We start from the raw sequence: 20,527 nt of genomic DNA on the forward strand, positions 1-20,527 counted from the left end.
TCATAATTACACGACAGAGCCATTCATCTCTTCAGCCTTCTCCGTTTCTATGGCAACACACATTACATTAACGAAGAGTGATATAGTAATATATTAAATATCAGTATAACTTCAACGAATATTTCAAGGCCATGCCTTAGCATTAGTTAACTGCCACAGTGCATAAAACACGAAGAGAAGAAAAACCTTCGCAGTGTTTATGTACTGAGATGAAAACCAGTGTTCTGGCACTGGAACAAAAACATAAAAAAAAACTGGAATAGTATAGAGGTTTGGGAAACATTTTAGGAGAGGTGTAGATATTCCCAATATCATCAACACATCGCAGCGCGGTGGCTCCACGATTCACGTTGTGTCGTAGAATTTAATTAACAAGAAATCTGTAATGCAGAAAGAAGTGTGGGACGTTTCACAAACAACAACCTGGAAAATTCCTCATGAAGTCTGGAATTCAGAGGGGAATAATAATAATAATAATAATAATAATAATAATAATAATAATGCTAACAGAGTGACAGTTATCTATGTAGACAGATAGATATACAAACAGTTATCTATTGTAACATGGACACACAGTTATATACATAGATAGAAGGTTTTTATATATATATATATATATATATATATATATATATATATATATATATATATATATATATATATATATATATATGTACACAGACAGGTAGACAGACAGACAGTTTTATATATATATATATATATATATATATATATATATATATATATATATATATATATATATTTATACAAACAGATTACAGCTACATACATATATATAGATAGAAGGTTTATATATATATAAAATATATATATTTATATAATATAATATATATAAAAACTGTCTATCTATGTAGATAACTGTCTGTCTGTATAAATATATAGTATATATATATATATATATATATATATATATATATATATATATATATATATACACATACGACAGACAGACAGTTATCTACATAGACAGATATATATATACAGACAGGTAGACAAACAGACAGACAGTTTTACATATATACAGTATATACATATATATATATATACATACAGACAGACAGACAGATATATATTCAGACAGACAGATATCTACATAGATAGAAGGTTTATATATATATATATATATATATATATATATATATATATATATATATATATATAGACAGGTGGACAAACAGACAGACAGTTTTATTATATATATATATATATATATATATTTATATATATATATATATATATACAGACAGACAGATGTATATTCAGACAGACAGATATCTACATAGATAGATGGTTTATATATTTATATATATACAGACAGGTGGACAAACAGACAGACAGTTAGATAGACAGACAGACAGACAGTTTTATTATATATATATATACACACACATACAGACAGACAGACAGATATATATTCAGAAAGACTTTTATCTAGACCGACAGACAGACGAATAGGTGTGTATATGCAGGACTCAGGCATGTATAAATGATTACAAATCTATGTAAAATGAGGAATATTAAAGAAAATAAAATAAGAATAAGGAGGTGTGTGTGTGTGTGTGTGACCTTGCACTAATAACACATTTGTTGCAGAGATTTTTAGATGTGGCCAGTGGGTTTGAGGCCCCAGGGAAAAACACACACACACACACACACACACACACCTAGCATCAATGTAATTTATCCTTGTTAGTGCAGTGTGTGTGTGTGTGTTGGATGACCCTCACACTTGGTGCCCTTCTAATTTGGAGTCTGTATTTTAATATGTGTTTGAAACATGAGTTTGTTTATTTATTCACACTGACGCTCATCTCCCTCTCTCTCTCTCTCTGTCTTTCTCTTCATCTGTCTCTCTCCCCATCTATCTCTTTCAGAAGAGTAGCAGCACCTAGTGGCCCTGTATGTGTGTGTGTGTGTGTGCGCGCCATTCGTAATGTTACACACCTGTTACAGTATGTTTTTAGCGTAGAAAGGCTGCTGAGGCGCTTGATCTCGATCCGATTTCAGCTCAATTAATTTGCCCAGACTTTTACAATATTTTTTTTAAATCATAAAAGGAAAATAACATTAGTTAAATCTAAAAATGATTTATGTTGATGCCTAGAAACCAAAAAACCCATAAAATTTGCATTAGCATTAGATTTTTTATCTCAGGTTTGAAAAGCTGTCCGCAAAACTCTGAAAGATTTGCTGATTCAAACACTGACCCACCAAATGATTCATTGATTCGACATCTCACCTGCTGAAAGACAAAGCAGTGAATCTTTTAGTCATGACTGAATGATTCAGTGATTCAAACACTGATCTGCTGAATCTGAAAGGAATGATTCCTAGTCACAATCGAAAGATTCACTGATTCTAACACTGACCCACTGAGTGCGAAAGGAATGAATCTATGTGATGACCAAAGGAGTCACTGATTCAGAGATTTATCCACTGAATGCAAAGTGAAGCAAATCTTGGTCATGACAGAAAGAATCACTGATTCAAACACTGATTCCCTGAATGCAAGAGAAGCGAATCTTGGTCATGACTGAAAGACTCGCTGATTCATACTCTGACCCACTGAACAAGTGAAGAGTGAATCTGACTCTAACATGGACCTCAAGTGAATATACTGAATGTAAATGGATACTGAATGTAAAAGGAACGAATATCACCCAGTCTGATATTTGAGAGAAACGAATCTTGGTCATGACAGAAAGAATCACTGATTCAAACACTGATCCAGTGAACGTGAGTGGAGTGAATCTTGGTCATGACCGATTTAAACACGGATCTGCTGAATGAGAGAGAAGTGAATCATGGTCATGACTGAAAGATTCACTGATTCATCCTCTGACCTGCTGAATGTGAAAGGAATGATTCTCCATCATGACCAAAAGATTCACTGATTCAAACCCACTGAACATGTGAGGAATGAATCTTAGTTGTGACCAAAAGATTTGCTGATTTGAACACTGACCCACTGAGTGCAAAAAGAACGAATCTCAGTCATGACAGAAAGATTCACTGATTCACATGCTGACCTACTGAATGAGAGAGTCATGAATCTCAGTCACGACGGAAAGATTCGCTCGTTCAAACAAAGGCCCGTTGAATGCTAGTTAGCTAATTCAAACTCTGACCTGCTGATTGTGAAAGGAATGAATCTCAATCCAAACTGAAAGGACTTACTGACTCATATCTAAAAAAAAAAAAAAAAAAAACAGATAAATATATAAACTTACCCTACATATAATCTATGATTGATAATAGTATATTACTGTTATTTGTTAATGTACTGATGCTGGAGTCAGTCTTAGTCCAGTGAGCTAGCTGCAACCGATTCATTCATGTTAGTGACTCATTCAAAAAGAAAGATTTGTCCATGAATGAAACATAACAATCACTAGAGAAGAGAACATCAGAGGTAGTGGAACTTGCTAGCTAATAGGCTAATTGCAGTTAGCATAGACCCTAGACAGGAATTCTAGCATTTAGGATGGATACACATGCTAAAAATGTGAATCTTCATGATTAAGATCTGTCTGTCTGACTGTCTGTCTTTCTACCTGTCTGTCTGTAGGTGATTGACATTAAGGAGAAATTGAAGCAGGCGAAGAGGTTCTGGACATCACTGCCTGATGTGATCTGCTCTAAAGAAAACGTGATAGAACCAAACAGTGACCAGTGCTGGAACAGTCACACTAAAGGAAGGCAAGATACACACACACACACACACACACGTCGTGAAGGACTTGTCGACTTTAAACTATGGACTGTGTGTGTGTAAACCTGCACTAGAAAAGAAAAGGGAAAAAGGTCCTGTTTCTTGTCTGTGTGATGGATTTGCCAAGGGGAAGGGTGTAGGGTGTAGGGTGTAGGGCGCAGAGTTCCTTTTCCATTGGAATGGAATTTGGGTCACCTTGGTCCCTTCAGAATCACTGAGAGGTGAATCATGTTCTGAATGTGAACTATGGAGTGTGTTTACTGTCAGGTTGGGGCTGCATCCCAAACCACCTCAGTACTATAATAAATAGGTCCAAATAACACCAGATCACATGGTCTTATAGTTAGCATAGAGGACATACATTTTTACATAGTAATAGTAATAGTAGTAGTAGTAGTAGTGTGGTGTTTTGGGACACAGCCACAGGCAGTGGCTGACTGTCAGTATTATATTTTTAGCTAGCTAGCTAACTAAATAGTAGGTATAAGAGATGGTGTCCCTTTACTTAGTCTAGCAGTATGGCCATTTGGAATATAGCCAAGAAGAAACTGGAACTAAGTTGTCATTAGAACTAGGCAACAGGGAAAAACATTTTAGCTAGCTATCACGTAGCTATGAAGTCTTTTATATTAACCGTTTAAAACGTGAACTTGAGACTATGCAATATTGACATGTCCCTCAGATGTGTTGGTAAACGAATGAGAAAAAAGTCCATATTAAAATTAAATCGTAAATATAGCTGCAAGCAGCAATTACGGGGCCAAGCACTACAGAGACAAAGTAAGGAGCTAAGCAAGCATCAGATTATGGTTATGATTTTACATATCAAGAAAGAAGAATAATAATAATAAGAAGAAGAACACTAATGATTACAATAGGTGACTACGCACTTGTGGTGCTTGGTCCCTAATTACACTTAGCAATAACGGCTAACTCAACTTACTGGGTTACATAATAATGAAAAAAAATCAAGACTCATGACTCGGAGATAAAAAAAAAAAATTCTACCCCAAGAGTGGTCCATTCATGTGGAATCTTCTAGTAAACCCATGGCTGAATGTAGCATAACTTTCTGTTGAATGTTTAGCTAATTAGGTAGCTAGCTATTACTATAAAATACAGTTTACGTATGTTGGTGCATTAGCTAGCTCGTCACAGCAGGAGTTGGATCAAGGGATATGAACTAGCTGTAACAATTTAGCTAGCTAACACAAAAGAGTTCTTTTTTAAAGGAAGTTTACAAGGTAGTGACACAGTGACAGGAGAAATGAAACAGGACCATCCGGAATATCAACATTTACCACAGATGTGTTGGTAAATGAATAGTAAAAGCCTAAATATGGCTAATTCTACACTATAATTACACTTAGCATGGCCTGCTAGCACAACTAGCCATACTGCAGCTGCCACACTAAGTGTTATGCAGTGTCCCAGTTTTATTTCACTAAATCACCTGTCTCTGTCCTTGATACTGTCTCTAAGACTCTCTTTATCTCTTTATCTCTTTCAATCCAATTTCAGATAACTTTATTGGCACAACTCTCAGAAATAATATTACCGAAGTATAGAGAAGTAAATACAATCAAGCTTTTGACCTGAACTGTCTATTTTGCTCTTTATCTCATTCAGTTTCTCCATCTCAATTCAATCTCTGAATGTTTTTTTTTTTTTGAAAACAATATTACTCAATAAAAAGAAAAAAAATACATTTCAAGACGATCAGCTGTTCGTAATGAACCGGATCAAATTGTCTCTCTCTCTCTCTCTCTTTCTTTCTTTCTTTCTTTCTCTCTATGTCTCTCGCCCTGTCCCTGTGTCTCGCTCTCTTTCCACATAGCTTTATTGACATAACTAGCGAGTACAGTACTGATAAAGTTTAAACAATTTAGGCTATAACGATATGAAGTAGTGATTGTCTCTCATATCAGTTCAATTCCAGAAAGCTTTATTGATACTGTTATTGCAAACAATACTGCAGTTTTATGACCGTAATAAAGAAGTAGAAAAACAGCTGTTTCAGGATGGTTAGTTTTCTTTTTTTTTTAGAATGGATTCTCTTTATTCAGTTCAGTTCAAATTCCATGAACCTTTATTGACATGGCTATTGGGAACAAGCGGAGCAAAGTAAGGTTTTGCTTAAGGGTTTAATTGTTTTTAATTTAATTGAATTGCCTTTGCCCCTCTCTCTCTCTCTCTCTCTCTCTCTCTCTCTTTTCCATCACACTGCCAGCCTGTCTTTCTATGATCTGTCTCTTTCCATCAGTCAACAATCTTGGCATCTCTCCATTTGTTCTCTCATCACCAGATGGAGCAAATAGAAATCAAACTGTTTCATCTGTCGCTCTCTCTTTCACAACAGGAATCAACGCTGAGCCAAATGGCAGTGTACAGACATGTCAACATGCCTGTGTGTGATTAAAGTGTGTGTGTGTGTGTGTATGTGTGTTTGAACAGGGTGTGTTAGGCATTCTTCATGTCTGACACGCATTTATTCCCTACACTGACATAGTGTATGTATGCTTGATTCTTTCCATGGGCTGTGTCCCAAATCCAAACCTAAATGCACTAAATAGTGCATCTAAATAGTACATGTAGTACTAAATCTGGAACATACTAGTTAGCAAACAATATTAGCAAGCTAAGTTAGCATTTAGTTAGCAGCCTTAGTGAAGTGTTCCTGATTACTGTGACAATTCACTACTGCATGTGGCTGCGTCCCAAACCACTGTATTATGGCAAATTATTGAGCCAAAATTCCTCATTTTGTTCACTACTACCCTAAGTCCCTTCTCCGGTTACAATAACAATGGGCTGCTATCTGGAGTTCCATCTTAAACCACCACATTAACAGTATACTGACTAAAATAGCCATTGGTGCAAGTGGCATATGGTAGCTAAGTGTTAAGCCACTAACAGCTATTCACCATCTCTGGATACATCGCAAACCCCAAAATCCTACACCGAAGGGATTAAGTGGTTATGGACTAACTGTTTAGGGGTTAGCGGAAAGGTGCTGATCAAAATATTTTAAATCGTGTGTGCTTCACGCTTTGTTCTTATGGGTGTTTAGGAATTAATAGATCAGAGTTCAGGGGCTAGGGATTCATTTTTAGGGGTTTTGGGTTTAGGGGTTAAATGTTTAGGGGCTAAGTGAAGTTGTTTCCTGTGATGTTCAGGTATTTCCTCAGTTTGTAGGGGTTAATTAAAGTTGTTTCCTATCATGTGTGGGTATTTTCGTGGTGTTTAGGGGTTATGTAAAGTTGTTTCCTGTCATGTGCAGCTGTTTTCATGGTGTATAGGGGTTAAGTAAAGTTGTTTTCTGTCTTTTGCAGGTGTTTCCTTGGTGTTTAGGGGTTAATTAAAGTTGTTTCCTGTCATTTGCAGCTGTTTTCATGGTGTTTTGGGGTTAAGTAAAGTTGTTTCCTTGGTGTATAGGGGTTAAGTAAAGTTGTTTTCTGTCTTTTGCAGGTGTTTCCTTGGTATTTAGGGGTTAATTAAAGTTGTTTCCTATCATGTGTGGGTATTTTCGTGGTGTTTAGGGGTTACATAAAGTTGTTTTCTTTCATGTACAGGTATTTCTTCAGTGTTCAGGGGTTAAGTACAGTTGTTTCCTCTCATGTGCATTTGTTTTCGGGGTGTTTAGGGGTTAAGTAAAGTCATTTCTACAGTGTTGAAGTGTTAAGTACAGTTGTTTCCTGTCTTTTGCAAGTGTTTCCTTGGTGTTTAGAGGTTAATTAATGTTAATTCCTGTCATGTGCAGGTATTTCTCCATTGTTTAGGGGTTAAGTAAAGTTGTTTCCTATCATGTGCAGCTATTTTCTTGCTGCTTAGGAGTTAAGTAAAGTCATTTCTTGTGTGTTTGTATTTTCCCACAGTTTAGAGGATAAGTAAAATTGTTTCCTGTGATCCTCAGGTATTTCCTTAGTCTCTAGGGGTTAAGTGAAGTTGTTTCCTGTCATGTGCAGGTATTTCCGTGGTGCTTAGGGGTTAAGTAAAATTACTCTTGTCATGAACAGGTATTTCCTTATTGTTTAGGGTTAAGTGAAGTTGTTTCCTGTCATGTACAGTTATTTCCTTGCTGTTTAGGGGTGAACTAAATTACTCCTGTCATGAATAGGTATTTCGTCGGCGTTTAGGGTTAAGTAAAGTTGTTTCCTGTGATATTTAGGTATTCTCCCAGGTGTTTAGGAGTGAAAGTTGTCTCCTCTGACATGTATGTAATTCCCCAGGGTTTAAGAGTTACGTAACATTTGAACGCAATGTTTTCGGTGTCCTGCAGATATTTCCTCAGTGCTTCGGGGTTAAGTAAAGTTGTTTCCTGTGATATTTGGGTATTTTCCTAGGTGTTTAGTGGTTAAGCAAAATGCTTCTTTGGTGTTTAAGGGTTAAATCAAGTCATTTCCTGTCATGTGCAGGTATTTCCCTGAGGTTGTGAAAGATGGCCTGACCAATCAGCTGAGTAATCCAGAGGTGGAGATTGATATCACTCGCCCAGACACCTTCATCCGCCAGCAGATCATGGCTCTGAGAGTGATGACCAACAAACTGCGCAGCGCCTACAACGGCAACGACATCTCCTTCCAGGACTCCAGTAATATGCACTATTTTCCCTTCAGCATCACAAAGATGGCGTACTTAACGCTAGTGCTGATTTTTATGTTCGCATATTTACCTAATGCTAGTTTGTTTTAGCCTGTTCAAAAAAAATTATACATTGCATGTTAGCCTTTGTTTATAGTCTTAGCAGATATATTACAATGCTAGTTACGTGGATAGCAGGTTTATTATAATGCTAGTTCCAGGGTTAGCATGTTCACTATAATAATAGTTTGAGAGTTAGCCTTGTTTACTATAATGCTAGTTCCTGCATTAGCCTGTTTCACACAATGCTAGATTGTAGGTTTAGCCTGCTTAATATAATACTGTTTATGTTTTAGCCTGTTTAACCCTAGATCTTAGACAGCTTGATTTTTTTCATAACGCTAGTTTGTTGTTGTTTACTAAAAAACTGGATCTTATGTTAGCCTGGATGGTATAATGCTCAAAATTTAGCACAGAGGATTTCAAGACAAAGTTTGGTGTGAGTAATGTTTTCCTATCCTCTAGTTTGATGGACTTGCTGTGAAGTTGCCGCAATTTTCTTTGTATCCCTACTGCTTTCACATTCAAATGAGCTGACATTTTCACCAGGCACATTTTATTCACCTTCAGTCCAAGCGCTAATTTAGACTTGCAAAGACAATTTTGCTACTTCGACGTGAGCTTAATTGCAATGTCAGTGGAGGATTCTGGGTAGAAAATCCTCTGATCTTGAGCCGATCTAAAGACCCAGAATGTGTTTTCTTTTTGTACTTGTGTGGGCGATGAGGGAAGAGCGGAAAATACTCCTGCACTTTAATCAGCAGTTCTGTGAACCGGACAGATGAAGTGGGTTCTCGCTGGGGACTTCCTGAGTCTGAACTAGGCTTTATTCTCTCTCTTTTTAAAAAAAATAAATAAATAAATAAATAAATTTAACCGTTACAGATCTACAACTGTTTTGTGCAAAAACAAAGAGAGACCAATTTTTCCAACCAAAATTTTTCAGTGTTGTTAGTCCTTGCACTGCTTCTTTATATAATTATTTTACTTCTTTTCTCCATACACGTGTTTAGAGAATGTTGATGTGCCTGGGTTTGGTTCTGCCTCCTTGCTAAGCCCAGGTTTGATTATTTTTTCAGGTGATGAGGTCAGCGGCTCTGGCAGCGGAAGCGGCTACACCACTGAGTTTGAGTTCACAGGCACAGAGGCGCCAGCTGTGGGGGCGGGGCGTCAAGACCAGGCCACGCCTCTACGACCTGCATCTGATAAAGCCACACCTATTAGACCTGCTTCTGACAAGGCACCGCTCCTTATAGCCTCACCGATCACTTTAATGATGGTCACGTTGCTTCAGTTCTGGTGGAGATAATGGCTGGAAGGGGAGTGGACACCTTATGATGCAGCTTAGCTCCTCCCACACTGTTAGCCCCACCCCCACGGGGTTTTACGATGGAAAGCATGAGGATTGACACCCAAAGGACAGATATAGTGAGGTAGAGAGAGAGAGAGACGACAAAATTTCTGCATCCTGCTTGTTTCCAAAGAGCAGCTTCATCCTCAAATGACACCTTTTTCTCTCGTTCTTACAAAAAAAGACGGAGGAATGCTGCAGCACGTTCCTCAGATCCCTTTCAGTGAAGTACCAGGATTAAAAAAAAAATATATATATATACACATGAAGAAGAATCTATTTTTGTTTGTGTTTTTTTATATCCACTGCGCAAGATGAGAACCTCAAAAAAGAGATATCTATATAAGATGCAGAGTCGTCTCTTCCAAACCCATCACAAAGGAATAGAGACATGAGCAGGAGGAACAATAAAAAGATTTAAAAAAAAAAAAAAAAAAAAAAAAAAAAAAAAAAAAGTATAAATCATATTTGCTTCTGTGCCACTGTGAATGCATGACATCATATCTCACATCTGTCATTTCTTTCATTTCTTTTTTTTTGGTTGTGCATTAATGTTTTAAATAAGATATAGATTAATTATCAGAGGAATTTTATATCACTTTACATGAAGGACACCTCATATCATCGTTGTAACACTCAAGCATTAAACAAATCTTTACAGAATAATAATAACACCTAATGTCAGTATTCGCTAACTTTTGTAAGATTTTTACATTAGTCTAATTGCTTGTATCAGACTGATAATAAAAGGCCAAACTGGCACAAGAACATTACAAAATAGGTGAACTAACATAACGACACTAATAAAAAGGCAGAGCACCGGCAGGAAAAAAGAAACCGTATTAAACAGCTAAACAGTATACGGGCAAGCTACCATAAAGGCACTAATAAATGAGAAACTATTAGAATTTAACAGCCAAATTAGCATGTAAACTCTTACAAATAAAAACATTTTAAAAAGACAAATTAGGGTTAAATACTGTTTATAAAAAGTCCATTAAAGGGATAAACTTCTATATAAAACACAGACACATGAGCAAAGAACCATAATACAGCCCTAAGGAAATTTGGAAACCAACCTAAAAATACACCAACAAATTGGAAAACTACCATGCATATTTTAAAAATAAACAAAAATCCTCTAACAAAAGATCTGACAAACTACCGTTAAAAAACACCCTATGAAATGGACAAGCTACCATTTAAAAAAATTATTTAAATAAATTAAAAAAAAAACAAACAAAAAAAAAAACACTAAACTGCCAATAATTTGCCAAGTTACCATAAAGAGAAACTACTTTACAAATCCAACACATTTAACAACATGTCTAACAAATTGACAACCAACCATTAAAAAGCACAACAGGACAAAGACAAAGTTGCATAAAAAACTAATAAATGTGTCAACTACAATAAAAATACACAAAAACTAGAAAGTTTTAAGAAAAGGACAACCTAACAAACAGTGAAACAAAGTCAAATTACCTTAAACACTGTAATAAATGGACGAACTAGCATTAAAACACTGAGAAACATTGCAAGAAAACAGTAATACATTAGCAAATGAGCATAAAAAAAACACAAAAACCTAGACAAGCTATCAGTAAGAAACAAATGTAAAGACACAAATGGAAAGACTTCGATACCAAACAAACAAATTGGCAAAATAACTAACAAAAAAAAAATTACAAACATATTTGTAAACTACTACAAACCTAGCACATGCATACTGTCATAAAACAACCCTAACACACTCACAAACTACACACTACTCGCTACTCGCTTAAAAACACACCAACAAATTGGAAATCATAAAAAATAGTTTTAAAAAATTAAGAAATGGAGCATCTCAAACAAATGGGAAACTAGTAAAAAAAAAATACTTACTTACGGACAAACTACCACAAAGACACTAACAAAAGGGCAGACAAATGTCTCTCTGTCTCATCAGTTTGCGAATACTGACATAAGCCGTTTATGTTTATCTCATATATACGAGATTTGAGAGATTTGAGAAAATACCTTTTATAAACAATTCATTTCTTTTTTCATCAATGCCACCTGACTTCTTTTTGAAATAAATTAAATGTCACTATGAGAAAGTCAAGGAGAAAGTCAATCACACACACTTTACTAGGTCACCTCATTTTTGACTCCATGTGTGTGTGTGTGTGTGTGTGTGTGAGTGTATATATATTCCCTTGTGTCCGTGTGGCCTTCTGGCACTTTCCATTCGGGACTCAGATTGCCACCGGTCAGTGTGTGTGTGTCTGTGTGTGTGTGTGTGTGTGTTCTCAGCACTTTTCCTACGTTGAGTCCGCAAAAAAAAAAAAAAGTTTGTGTTTGCACAAAATTTGACCTTACAGCAAAAAATACTACACACACACACACACACACCTCCACAACTGCAACTTAATCACATTCTTTAAAAAGAGAGAGAGAGAGAGAGAGAGACTGGAATAAATGTAAAACCTGTGCTACATTCATGCATATGCAATTACGCAGAATTTTAGCATATATGTGTATTTCATCACAATCTTTATATTTATCCTAATTTTCAACATTATGACTTGGTGATTGTTCTAAAAGCACTTTGAAATCTTGTGAATGTTATGAACGTTCATTGATCACATCATTTTCACACAATTTTAACATACAGACTCAAAAATTACGCAGATCTGATTTGGGCCTTGCTTTAAAATGAACGTTTTTGGTGGAGCCCTGAGTTTAAATCTAACTCTCGGTTGAAATGAATCAGAATTCCCATTTAGTGTTTTTGTTTAGTGTTTATTTAGTGTGTTTTCCATCCAGATAGTCGAGAAATTCGAGAATCCTCAGTGATTCTAGACTCGTTATTGTAGTACTGGAACCCATTGTGTGGTTCTGTTATTGTGTAGATTCCCCCAGAATCATCAGTGCGGCTCTGTGCAGTTCTAGAGTAGCATCATTGGGTTCCCAAGTGCTGTGGACTAGTTCTTCATATGATTCTAGAATCCTCATTGTGGTTCTAGATCCTGTCAGAATCCGCTAACATCGAATGGCTTTTAGTGTAGTCCTTGAAGCCTCTGTGCTTTTTCTAAATCTTCCAGAATTCTCCAGACTCTCATTTAATGTGGTTCTAGAGGCATCAGGCCAGTTGTAGAATCTTGATTCGGTTATAAAATTCTACATTTTTTTTCTGTGTGGATTTGTAATATTCAGAATCCCGTAAATTGTTGTCAGTCTTGGGTTAGCTGTGTGGGTTCTAGAATCAAAGCAGGATCCTTATTGTCATAGAATCTCCATAATCCTTTAGAAGCAAATTTCTTTCAATACAATTCTAAAAACCTTTAACAATCCTTTCTGAAGCTCTAGAGTCCTCAAGTGGTTCTAGAATCTTTGGGAATGTGATTATCATCAGTGCCCATTCTTCTGTGTGATTCTAGAATCATCAGTGCAGTCCTATCATATTATAATGACTTTCAAGTAGTTTTAAGGAGGGCTCTAGAATCCTCAGTGCAGGTTCTTGAATCTTTTCTGTGTGTTCTAGAATCCCCGTTTCAGTTGAGATGCTTGTTGTGGTTATAGGATTCCCATAATCCCGTACGAGCAGATTGCTTTCAGCACACTACTAAAACCTATACCTGAAGGTTTTAGAATCCTCATTGTGTTTCTGGATTCCATGGTGTGGTTCTAGAATCCTCTGGAATCTGATTGTCACTGCAGTTCTAGAGTCCACTGTGTGATTCTAGAATGCTCACTGCAGGTTCTTGAATCCTCTGTGTGCATTCTAGAATCAGTGCCTTGTCTCCATGATCCTGTAGTAGCAGATTGCTTTCAATACAGTTCCAGAAGCTTTCTAGAATCCTCTGGAATCTGATTATTCTCATTGCTGTTCTAGAGTGTTCTCAAATCATCTGTGTGTTCTAGAATCCTTGCTTCATTTTTGTGAGGCTTGATGTGGATCAAAGATCCCCATAATCCTGTAGTAGCAGATTATTGTCAATATAATTCTAGAACCTAGGTCGGTGATGGTGTTAAAGGTTCTTGAACCTTTTGGTGTGGTTCTAGAATAATCTGGAATCTGATTGTTGTCAGACCAGTTCTAGAGTCCGCTGTGTGATTCTAGGATGCTCTTTGCAGGTTCTTGTGTGCGTTCTAGAATCAGCGCCTTGTTTTTCAGATTCTTGTTGTGGTTCTAGGATCTCCATGATCCTGTAGTAGCGGATTGCTTTCAGTACAGTTCCACAACCTTTCTAGAATCCTCTGGAATCTGATTATTGTCAGTGCAGTTCTAGAGTCCACTTCACGAGTCTAGAATCCTTTGTGCAGTTCTACAATCATTACAATCATTTCCTGGTCACGGCTCATGGCTGTGTCCCGAATCACTACACTACAAACAGTACAGTATAACTAACAGACTTCAGTGATGTGTAGTACAGTAGCAGCTAGTTTGAGACAGAGGCCATGGCTGGGGTTGTGTTCCACTCTCTCCATGGCTGTGTCCCAAATCACTGCACTAATAGTCTGACAAATGAGACCATTGTCTGTGGTACATATTGTTAAGTGCGCAGTGTTCGCTCAGCTAGCTAAGCCTTTAGCAATCATCATGTCATCCTAAGACTGCTTATGGCTGTGTTCCAAACCATCCTGCTACTATACGACATGTACAGTGATGACATACTCTTTACTCCACTCATTCATCATTTCCCCTATATTATTCCCTAAAACACACACGCACACACACAGTGTGTGTGTGTGTTGGAGTATTTTTGCAGCTTTGTTTCATTTTTGCTGATGCAGAGAGGAAATAAAATAAAAAATAAAAATGTATATGAATTATTAATTGCATTTTTCCCCCCACAATCCACTTTGGTTTTGAGTTAGACATTAATATTGGTTATGGCTGTATATGACTTGATCTGCGTTTACATCACAGTTAAAGTGTGTTATGAAGGATTTTTGGAAGATTTGAGTCGACATGAAGAGCAGACATGCCTTACGACGTTTCTTTTTTTAATGAAAAGAAAAAAAAAAAACAATAAATAAAAAATCAGAAAGGATTGCATATCTGGGTTTTGTTACGCTCTCTTGTATACAGATCAGTAATGAAAAGATGAGTAAAAAAAAAATAAAACAAACATTTTGTATGAATAAAATGTCTGTGGTTTTTGGAGCATGCTCTCTGTAATCAAAGAAAGAAAGAAAGAAAGAAAGAACAGACTGGATAGGATGCTGAAGAATGGAGGCGGAGCTTAAGCAGCCGGTGAATATGACATCACCAGATGGCAGTTATAATTAAAATTTGTTGTCAGTGTAACTGAAAGGGAAAGTTTCACAGTTTAAAACGTAAAGAGTAGCACACACACACTGCTCTCTGAGACGCAGTTACAGAAAATTAATCAATGCCTTCTGACCAATCAGAATCCAGAAGCACTGTGGTTTAAAAATAATTCAAATAGTGTCAGTCAACTATAAATGTTTGTTAGATTTATTTCTTTATTCAACACACTTTAAAGTGCTGTGCTGTGTTTGGTGTTGTATTGATTATTTGCAGCAGTTCAGTAATGGAGGTCATGAAGCTGCTCTCAGTCACTGAATTCTGCACAATGAGCTTAACGATTACAAATACTCTTACATTAAACACTTACTAAATCTGTGCTCAATTATTAATCATCACCACATGAATCATGAGGCATCAGCAGTGGTTAATTGCCTTCATACTCTGTGCTCACTATCCTGACTCGGATCAGAAATGTGTATTACACTGCGTTCTGGCAATTATTTTAGGCTTCGTGTATTCATGTACTGTATATCTAGTAGTAGTAGTGATGTAGTAACAAATAAATAAACTAAAACCTTCAATACTAAACTTAAACGTAAAGTTTAAAATAGTCTTAATAGATAATTTTGCTTCTTTCTAAAAATAAACATTAGAATAAGACTTGAAATTATAATAATCTCAGATTTTTTTTTTTAGTGTTAATGAATATATGCTATATATTCTCATTACAGTCCTTCTTCTTGGCTGCCTCAGGAAAAATAATAAAAGTGCATAAAACTATAGACCCATCTCAAATGTCCCCTTTATCTCCAAGAAAAGGTACATGAAATCTTTATCTCAGAGTTCTGGCCTCATCACAGTACTCAGATAGCGCTGGTTAAAGTAGTAAATAACCTACTACTGGCACAGTATTCTTTTAGACACACTACAAAGGTTTGTTGGAGAACAGCTCTCTCCTGGCTCAAGCCTTATTTCACTGACTATTATCAGTTTGTAAACAAGACTCTCTTCTAGGCCCATTGCTCTTTCCCTGAATATATTAACTCTGGGCACAATTATTCATAAACAGGGTATTCAATCATTATTCCACTGGTGTGTTAATGACACAAAGCTACATTTTTTCAGCAAAGCCATGAAGACATCAGCTTAATAAAGTTGAGGAATGTGTAAAGGACCTTAGAAACTGGCTGCTGATTAACTTCATCCTACTTAATTCCAACAAGACAGAAGTACTTCTACAAAGACCAGAGGCAGCTAGTATTAAGTTCTCTCATTATGCATTAACTCTGGATGGCCATTACATCTGACTCCAGTCTATCATTTGAAGCTCATGTAGATATTATTATTACTAGGATAGCCTTTTTTCATCTTAGAAACTTTGCTAAGCTAAAAAAATAAAATGTGGTTACATAATGCAGGAAAAAAAAATAGTTCGTGTTTTTGTTACCTCTAGGTTGGAATATTGTAATACCTTGTTGGCTGGATGTACCCCTATGTTATCTGCACTATATTGGCTACCTCACTGGGAAAGCACTTAAAACACTTGGTAAAACACTGGAAAGCCATTGGAAAAAAAATTACTGGGAAAATACAAGGAAACATATTTGGAACCCATTGCGAAACACTGGAAAATCAAGCTAATTCATGCTGTCAATCAAGTTTGTTGAGGGTGGTTTTGCCATATACTGTATCTTCCCTCATGCATGTGTTACCTTGTTGTTCTCTCTTTTAGTTATGCCGTCATAGCTTGACCTGCCAGAGTCACTCTGATCAAGACCCTTTTCTCTCCTAGTATACTTCTAACCACCTGTTCTTTCTTTCTGTCAAGCTGTACATGTACTCACGCTGCCCGATGCGATGCTGCAGTCGATATGGCTCCTCTTACCTGTGGATTTGCCTGATTGATTCTGATTGCTCTCCTCCCGCTTCTACTGTTCCTGCTTCTTCATCTCAAAGCTGTCTGCACCTATGATTAACCTTACTGCTGTAGATAGGCTTAGCTGGATACCTTAGAGACTAACAATTGCTATGCCTATGACTCACCTTCCCTAAGGTGGATAAACTTACCTGGAAATAGTACTGATTCGCACTGCCTAAAAAGTGTGCTGTGACTATATATATATATATAGGAAAACCACTGGGGAAAAATGGGAAACAACCTGATAATGAAATGGATAATGAAAATAAATGGGAATGAAAACATCAAAAACACTTGGGGGAAAAGTCTAGGCTCAAAAGCTTTGGTCAAAGTCTAGGACAACACTGGTGATATAAAAGAGAAACCATTGGTAAAACAATGGAAAACTGCTGGAAATATATTGAAAAAACACTGGAATGCATAACGGGAAATCACTGAGAAAACACTTAACGCTCAGAAACGCACTAGAAAATCCACGGGGAAAGCACTGGAACAGCAATATCTTGCCCACTGTCTCCCTCTTTCTCTACTTTTTCACTTCAGGGTTGGTCACACACCAGGTCCTTTCTTCTCAACTTCTGCTGTTTTACAGACATCTGTGTCTGCATGCGTGTGGGCTTTTGTGTCTCTGTTCCCTGTATTCAACACACACACAGCAAGAGACAGCATCTCTGTGGGCATCTCTGCTGTGACAATGAGACAATATGAATGAGGCAAGTTTTCACTCTGGATTTCCCAGCTGTACCGCACAGCACACAGTGTTGGTGTTTATTGTTCACAGTTCCATTACTGTAATAATAAGTTAATGTTTGACACAAAGGAGATGCAGACTAGACTTCATTATCACCCAAGTGTAAGAATGCATTTTAACTGTAATAGTGAGTTTACTGGGGCTTTTCCACAAACCATACTCTTTCGTTGAACTAGGAGCAATTAATGTGCAGACAGGGTTACACAAAGGCAAATATACATTAATAATTTATAATTAATAAATATTAGAATATATACTGGGAAAACTTTAGGATGACACAGGGAAAATATTGGGGAAACACTGTAACAGCCCTGAGCAAAATCACTGCAAAAAAAAACCCACAGGTTTTTCTCAAATATACTGGAAATTATTAAAAGAAACCTTGGAAAATTTATTAGAATATATACTGGAATCAGTGTAAAACACTAGGAAAAACATTGGGAATATACTGGAAAATAACACAGGAATATATATTGGAATATAAACTGGGAAAATATTGAGATGGCACTGAGGAAAAACTTTTGGAAATACTGGGAAGACATTGGACAGAATCACTGCAACAACAGGAACCACTGCAAAAGAACTAGGAAAAACACTGGGAATATCCTGGAAAATGCTGAATTATATAGTGGAATATACAGTACACTGAGAAAAAATTGGATTGGCGCTGGAATATACAGTATATTGGAATATATACTGGGAAGACCACTGCAAAAATATTAGGAACATTGGGAATATACAGGAAAAACACAGGAATACAGTATATACTGGGAAAACACTGGAATACCTTTGGGGAAACCACTGACAAAAAGAGTAGGAAAAACACTGGAAAATATGCACAGGAATATATAGTGGGAAGTCACTGGGAAAGCATTGGGATGAAAACACTGAGATGATACTGGAAACCACTGAAAAAACTTTTTTAAAAAAAAAAAAAAAAATAGGCATACCAAATTCCAGTTTGTTTGTCATTTCTCACTTAAAAGTGAGGACGCAAAGTAACTGTCTGAGGACGAACGATAATAAAATAGTGGAGCTGATCTCTTGCTGTTTTTATTGTGAGTATTATACTTGGTTGATTAAGTCAGGAACACAATGTTATTTTTTATTTTTTTTTATGAGACAATCAGATTTGTCTACTTTAATAGGTTTTTTACTGCAGTCTGTCCTTTTGGTCTAATCAAGCTGACATTTTCATATCGACGTGACTTTTGGCGTCTCCATCCGCAGGGACAAAACGGTTCGCATAAATGTCTACAAATCAGAACTAGAAAAAGTTTGTCGCAGTTTATTTCTGATCGCCGTTGCGTCCCTGAAGGCGTCCCGAGTGAGACTGTACACCACCATGCTGGCTCAGATAATCATCATACTGTGAAACTGTGTGACCTTCAGACTGTGTGTGTGTGTGTGTGTGTGTGTGATAAATGAGGGAGTTAGTGTGCTGAGATATTATGAATGGTTAACGTTAATGCACAACACTCGAGGGAGAGATCTCACTCGGCACCATATGGAAGTGAAATGGAAAATGAAAAATGATTACTCATTCTTTAAATAAATAAATAAATAAATAAATAAATAAATAAAAACACCACCACATGCCAGAACGTCACTCAGATGATGATAAGCGTCACCCATTAATGCACTTCTATTTTTTTTTTTTTTTTTGGATATTTTTATTCAACTGCTTAATGGCATAATTTAGCAAAATGATTGAGAGAGGAAATGACATGTGCTTCTTCTTGTACACTTCTACGCTGATCTTTACCATTTTAATTAAACTGTCAAAGCAAATGTTATCAATTACTGTAATCTGTCATTCTTTTTTTTCCCCCCATTTTTCTTTCTCTCTTCCAACCATCCATTCTTTCTTACTTACTTACTACCGTTCTGTTCTCTCCTCTTCCTAATTTTATTTTACTTCAATTTTGGTTTCTTTTTTTCTCACTCAAAATGACCTTCTTAATTTCTTGCACTTATTTCACATTTCCTTTCTCTCTTTCCTTTTTCCCCCATCCCTTTCTTTATCTGTCCATCCTTACTTGTTAACTCTCTCCTCAATGTATTTTCCATTTTGGCTTAGCTTCCTTCCTTCATGCCACTTTTCCCTTCTCTCTTTCAATCACCTTCCTGCCTTCCTTAATAAATTTATTTCGCTTCTATTTTGGGTTCTCAAAACTACCTCCCTTCCTTCCTTCCTTCCTTCCCTCTTCCCTTCATTCATTCATTCATTTCACTTTTCTTTCATTTTATTTTTAAATCATTTTCCTTCCTTCCATCCTTCATTCCACTTGTCCTTTCTCTCTCCCCTTTTCTTCTTCCTCCCTTCTTCCCTTTACTCACTTCACTTTTCCTCTCTCTCTTTTTCATTTCTCTCTTTCAAAGAGAGAAAGAAAGAAAAAAAAGAAAGGAGTTGGCAAGGACGAAAGAAAACAAGAGAGAGAGAGAAACAAAGAAAGGCAAAGTAAGTGGGAAAGAACAAAGAAAAAAGGCACTTGTTGATAAGGGGTTGAGATAAGAGTCATAGTCAGTATGAAAGAAATAATTTTTTTTCAATCCTTTTCCTTCTTTCCTTCCTTCCTCCCATTCCCCCCTCTCTCTATTCATTCAACCTTTCCTTTCCATCCTTCCTCCCTCCCTTTCATTTTCTTTTTTTTCAGTCACCTTCCTGCTTTCCTTAATAAATTTCTTTCACTTCTATTTTGGTTTCTCAAAACTACCTTCCTTCCTTCCCTCCCTCCTCCCTTCATTCATTTCACCTGTCCTTTTTCTTTCATTTTCTTTTTTCAATCCATTTCCTTCCTTCCTTCATTCCTTCCTTCCTTCTTCCCTTCCTTCATTTCACTTTTCCTTTCTCTTTTTCATTTCTCTCT

General features: G+C 36.5%; 1 protein-coding gene across 2 annotated transcripts in view; it reads left to right on the forward strand.

Annotated features, from left to right (window-relative positions):
* The window catches only part of gpc6a (glypican 6a), a 139,992-nt gene extending 125,131 nt beyond the window's left edge, over positions 1–14,861 (forward strand). Inside the window, exons 8-10 of one of the 2 annotated variants that reach the window (XM_026928953.3) lie at positions 3,590–3,720; positions 8,149–8,324; positions 9,454–14,861. In XM_026928953.3, the coding sequence (XP_026784754.3) occupies positions 3,590–3,720; positions 8,149–8,324; positions 9,454–9,683 (537 nt within the window). In that variant the 3' untranslated portion in view covers positions 9,684–14,861. The remainder of the gene's footprint in view (positions 1–3,589; positions 3,721–8,148; positions 8,325–9,453) is intronic. The other variant, XM_026928956.3, reaches the window with a different exon arrangement.
* Positions 14,862–20,527: the final 5,666 nt, after the last annotated feature.

The sequence above is a fragment of the Pangasianodon hypophthalmus genome, chromosome 26, assembly GCF_027358585.1.
Source record: "Pangasianodon hypophthalmus isolate fPanHyp1 chromosome 26, fPanHyp1.pri, whole genome shotgun sequence".
Taxonomy (NCBI): Eukaryota; Metazoa; Chordata; class Actinopteri; order Siluriformes; family Pangasiidae; genus Pangasianodon; species Pangasianodon hypophthalmus.